General features: G+C 49.8%; 1 protein-coding gene across 2 annotated transcripts in view; it reads left to right on the top strand.

Annotated features, from left to right (window-relative positions):
* TSTA3 (tissue specific transplantation antigen P35B) overlaps positions 1-4,184 on the top strand; it is a 17,828-nt gene extending 13,644 nt beyond the window's left edge. For both annotated transcript variants that reach the window (XM_018572364.1, XM_018572363.1), the window contains exons 6-11: positions 71-204; positions 1,175-1,239; positions 2,015-2,081; positions 2,611-2,690; positions 3,832-3,931; positions 4,129-4,184. In XM_018572364.1, the coding sequence (XP_018427866.1) occupies positions 71-204; positions 1,175-1,239; positions 2,015-2,081; positions 2,611-2,690; positions 3,832-3,931; positions 4,129-4,184 (502 nt within the window). The remainder of the gene's footprint in view (positions 1-70; positions 205-1,174; positions 1,240-2,014; positions 2,082-2,610; positions 2,691-3,831; positions 3,932-4,128) is intronic.
* Positions 4,185-5,735: the final 1,551 nt, after the last annotated feature.

Raw genomic sequence — 5,735 nt, 5'->3', positions numbered from 1 at the left:
CTCCCCTTCCTCTCCCCTCCCCTTCCTCTCCCCTCCCCTTCCTCTCCCCTCCCCTTCCTCTCCCCTCCAGGGCGTATCATCAGCAGCACGGCTGCAAGTTCACCTCCGTCATCCCCACCAACGTCTTCGGCCCGCACGACAACTTTAACATAGAGGATGGACATGTCCTGCCGGGGCTCATCCACAAGGTGTATCTGGCCAAACGTGAGCAACTCCCATGTGCCTCTGCCATGGCATATCCAGACTGGTGATACCTGCTGTGTTCTCTATGGTTCCCCCAGGCTGGATGCCCCCCATACCCCCATCCACAATTCTTCGTAGGTCCTAAAGATGTTGTAGTCCCAAGGACCGGTGTCCAGGGTGCCTTATGGGAAATCAAGCCTTGACTTTATATTTTGCCTTAACTTTACCCTGTGCCGCATTATAATAAGGAAGAAATGGGCCCTAGACTCCAGGGGGGGCCCCGTGGGGATGCTAACTCTGTATATCAGCTGTGTTTAAAAAAAGCCAGCATGCATGTCTTAGGCTTCCTGAGACTGACTGACTTTAAAGCTGACCTCCGGCCTCCACTTTAGTCAGTTTGTACCGGCTCCTCTCCTCTTCCTCTGATGTCACTGCACGCTGGGAGCTCCTCACAATGTGCATTAGAAGCTGCAGCAAGTCACATAGAGCTCCGCCCCATTTCCGGGCTGGAGAATGTCCAGCATCATCTTGCACTCCCCCCCGCCCTAGCCTGACTGTCCCGCCACTTTCATTCATTGGATTTCAGTTCTTTCAATCATGGAGGCTCAGCATCACATGTGGGTGTTACCTAGGATGGTCGGCATGCAAATGCAGCTTGCCTAGGAATGGCCACTCCTCCAAATTGCCACCAACGCATTTAAATATTTGCATAACTCCTCCCAAGAACCAGCCCACTGTTTGCATCAGAGCTGAGGGCCCTCGAGAGGAGTATTGAGGTTATGTACAGCACCCTGCCGGCCCCTTCCAGCAGCCATGATCTGCCCGCATTGCATAGAGATGTGCTAGATGTCACTGGATATATAGTGGATTAAGCTTAACATCCGCTGTCCTCCCTGGCCACCACTGCTTCCCCGCCTATCACTGCGCTCTTGTGTGACCTCTCGCGATGCAAATCCACATTAAACTTTAATGTCCTATGTTTCCATTTCAGAAAACGGCACTCCGCTTACAATCTGGGGCACCGGGAAACCACGGCGACAGTTCATCTATTCACTGGTGAGTCTCATTCACTTAAATGAAAGGTGGGAGAAGGAGATGAGTAGAAGGGGGCAGGAGATGGGGAAAGGAGATGCATAAAAGGGGTTATAGAGATGAGGGAGAAGATGAGTAGAAGGGGTTATGGAGATGGGGAGGAGATAAGTGGAAGGGGGTTATGGAGATGACGAGGGGGTTATGAAGATGGGGAAGGGGATGAGTGGAAGGGGATTATGGAGATGACGAGGGGGAAGGAGATGAGTGGAAGGGGTTATGAAGATGGGGAAGGAGATGAGTGGAAGGGTGGGGATGAGTAGAGGGGGGTTATGAAGATGAGTGGAAGGGGGTTATGCAGATAGGGAAGGGTAGATGTAGATGGGGAAGGGTAGAAGGGGTTATGGAGATGACGAGGGGGAAGGAGATGAGTGGAAGGGGTTATGAAGATGGGGAAGGAAATTAGTAGAAGGGGTTATGGGGAGGAGATGAGTAGAAGGGGGTTATAGAGATGGGGGAGTGAAATTAGTAGAAGGGGTTATGGGGAGGAGATGAGTAGAAGGGGGTTATAGAGAGGGGGGATGAGATGAGGGGGAAGGAGATGAGTGGAAGGGGGTTATGGAGATGAGTAGAATGGGGTTATGGGGGAGGAGATGAGTAGAAGAGGGTTATGATGATGAGGAGGAGGGGGAAGGAGATGAGGAGGTGGTCATTCTGTATAGTTTAAATACAGTCTATTCATAATTAATCTGCGTGTCCATTTAATTACAATGAATCCATTGTTTATTGTTGTGATTTGCAGGATCTGGCCAGACTCTTCATCTGGGTGTTGCGGGAATATAACGAGGTGGATCCCATCATCCTCTCGGGTGAGGAGACGTCTCGGTCTTTGTTGGACATTCAGGAACTTTCTACTATATTACTCCCAGTACAGACTGATAGATTGTATTCTAGTCACGTTGATAAAAAGACAAAGACTTACCAAAGGATACCTAAAGAAATCCTCCCGACATCCACAATCTACATTATCAGTCTCCAATTATGTTCCGTGACTTATTTTATCTACAGAGATGTCTAGGACTAACTCCTGAGGAGGTCCGATCCACATTTTACAGCTCTTACTGTATTTGGAGGTTAAACCTCTTTCACCCCCCCGGTGTTCCCTGGTCATTGAGAATTGCCCCACCTCCGGCAGGTGAATGTTTGCACTGGGGGAGCATCCACCAGATGAGGAGCGTTCTCTAGAGAACCTGTTTTGTCCTCAATGGGCAGTGACGGGTTTACTTACATCCCTGTTTACATTTTTTAAGTCTTATTGAGATTTTATGACGTGAGAATTGTCTAGCACAGAATGTGAGTGATAACCTGAGAACGTGATGGTATCTCTGTGTCTTCCAGTGGGAGAAGAAGACGAGGTGTCTATAAAGGAAGCCGCAGAAAGTATCGTAGCCGCCATGGACTTCAAGGGAGAAGTGATCGTATCCTTCTTTGTGTTCTGTACTATGGAGGACATGGGGAAAGGGATAGAGGAGGGCAGGTTGGGGGTCATGGGGGAAGGAAGGGATTGGGTGAGCATGGTATTGTGGGGTTTTTTCTCCACTCTGGGTTTGGATCATGTGACCAACTGCTACGGCCCGGCATGAGAATCACATGGGTTGGTTTAAAAAAACAAACCTGCCAGCTCTACGGCCATTGCACCTCCTACAGAGCGAGTGCTGCAGCTTTTAGAAGTGAGATGCAGAGAACACTGTAATAAATGTAAAATAAAATCTTAAAGGAGAACTATGAGGGGGGGGTGCTTTTCACTCACCTCATAGTTCTAGCCGACCTGTGACAATGAGACTGCCACAGGTCGGCTCAGTAGATCTCTGCCGTGACAGGGGAGGGGCTGGATTCCCCGCTCCGATCCGCCAGCGCTGACTGGGGGGATGGGGCGGGTACAGCTGGCTCTGCCTCTAGATAGGCAGAGCCAGCTGTCACTCACACAGCTGGGCGGGTCCAGACATAATTGTCGGGATTCCCTCCAGGTGCGGTGTCTCAGTATATAGGGAGCTGTAGCTCCCTATATACTGAGCTTAGGGTGACGGGAGGACGCTAGTTTGTGTCCTCCCGTTACCCTGAGGAGAACTATGGGGAAAAACACTGACCCCATAGTTCTCCAAGTATGAATAGCATGTCCACAGCTTGCATCAAGGCTGAGGGCTCTTGAGGCAGAGTGCTGTCGGGGCCGGATTTCCCACAAGGCCAACCAAGGCCTGGCCTCGGGTCACCAGGGAGTAGAGGGGCAGCAGGGGAGTGGAATGCCCATCTCCCGATGCCAGGGTAATGCAGTTCCGGGCACCGGGCGGGTAATTGTTTTCTATATTTAGTCCTGCTTCGGGCAAGCAGAGGTCAATGTACAGCGGGGAAGCCGCGGCTTGTTTTGTACAAGTGATCTTGGCAATGTTGCCGAGATCACTTGTATGCAGCCTGCAGGTCTGCCATTCTCCATGGGGGGGAGGTGGGGGGTTAGGGGGGCGCATTGAGGAACCTGGCCTTGGGGCAGCAGAGAGAGTAAATCCGGCCCTGAGTGCTGTGATTTGTCTTTCAACCATTAATTTCCCTTAACTCCTCGTTCAGTTTGACATCACGAAGTCTGACGGGCAGTTTAAAAAAACAGCAAGTAACAGTAAGCTGAGGAAGTACCACCCCGACTTCAAGTTTACCCCATTTAACCAAGGTGAGTCATTCTGCATCCTGTAGGGGGCGCCATTGGATGGTAAAGAGCTCTCTGTGAAATGCCGCTGTGCAGATTTCGTATGTAAAAGGCAAAACTCCTCCGCAAACTTTCTGACCGTTTTCCCGCTCTGAAAACTTTTTCCAAAATGTTGTTGTCATTTTTATTCTCGTTTAATTATTTTGTACTTTTATCCGCAGCGGTCCAGGAGTCGTGTAGCTGGTTTACCGCCAACTACGACCAGGCCAGGAAGTGAAGGGGGAAAGCTGCCATAGTTTACAGTCGGTGACTAGCCTGCCGGTTCGGACTCTCCCAAGTTTTTCGGGATTTGGGTGTTTAATGTCGGAACTGCAGATCAGGATTCATTGTGCACGGCGGCCGATTCTCCACCCATACACGGCGGCCTTTGATGCATCTCAGCAGAGCGGACATTGCCAGTCTATTGACGCATCCATCCGACGTCTATGACGTTTTTGTACAGCCTGTGCTGTAACGTGCCGCTGTACCAATCGCTCTCTTCAGTTGTTCCTCTGAATAAATCTGACTATGCAAACGTGACCGATGGAAGTCGATTTTTGTTTTGAACCCGGTATTGTCCATCTTACCATTATATAACCTGGAAGGGTAACTACTAAAGTTTATGAACTGTCCCAGATTCTTGAGGACGCAACTCCGGCCACACTCGTTACACTTGTTGCGCAGTTCATTCGTAATGTAATTTTTACTTTATTACTGTAATGCTGCCAGGCTGCGTAGGCCTTTTTTTCATTTTAATCAGCTAATATGAACATGCTGACCGCACGAATAGAGTCAGATCGTGGATCCCACACACGAGCATCTGCCCATCTCTCCTGCTGCCTGAAACACCCTGCTGAACAGCGCTCTGATCACCATCCCTTGCACTCCCTGAACAGCGCTATTTTTATTAGTGTTCAATGGGCCACATCAGAGAGCAGGGCCGAGTGGGAGAAACGTGTGGCCCGACTCTCCTATGTGCAGCACTTAGAAAAAGATAAAACATTTTATTCCCATTAAATAAAAAGATAAATGAGCGGTATATACAGTATATGTAAGTGCAACCTGACTGCAATACAGTAACAAATTAGGGGGCCTGGATTGGGCTACGCATGCAACAGTGGCAGCTGTTTTGATCAATTCAAAGTCGGCCAAATGGGGAAAGGTGCGTATGGGGAGGGCAATATACAAAAGTTCCCCAGCACGCTAGTAAGCAACAAAAAAAAAAACTAAATTTATTTAAAGGAGAACTATGGGGTCAGGGCTTTTCCCCATAGTTCTCCTCAGGGTCACAGGAGGACACAAACTAGCGTCCTCCCGTCACCCTAAGCTCAGTATATAGGGAGCTACAGCTCGCGGTATACTGAGACGCCGCAGCCAGAGCGGATCCCGACATTGCTGTCGAGATCCGCCCAGCTGCGTGAGTGACAAATGGCTCTGCCTATCCAGAGGCATAGCCAGCTGTACCCACCCCGTCCGTTCCACCAGTCAGCTCTGGAGGATCGGAGCGGGGAGGGGGGAATTTCTGCAGGGAGCCGTGAGTGACAGTCACCGCTTTCTGCAGGGATAGGTCAAGAAGTGGGCGAGCGTCGGTATATATGTTCGCTCATTTCCCGATCTATTGAGCCGACGTGTCAGTTTCATTGTCACAGGTCGGCTAGCACTATGAGGATGAGTGAAAATCACCCCCCCCCCCCCCCCCTCATAGTTCTCCTTTAATGTATTATTGTAATTATTGTAATGCTGTCAGGCTGCAAACACAATAGACACGGCCTTTTTTTTTTTTTCAATC

This window comes from Nanorana parkeri, unplaced genomic scaffold, assembly GCF_000935625.1.
Source record: "Nanorana parkeri isolate BGI_ZX_2015 unplaced genomic scaffold, ASM93562v1 scaffold2007, whole genome shotgun sequence".
Classification (NCBI taxonomy): domain Eukaryota; kingdom Metazoa; phylum Chordata; class Amphibia; order Anura; family Dicroglossidae; genus Nanorana; species Nanorana parkeri.
The sequence above is the reverse complement of the archived record's forward strand: the minus strand, read 5'-3'. Positions and strand labels throughout refer to the sequence as shown.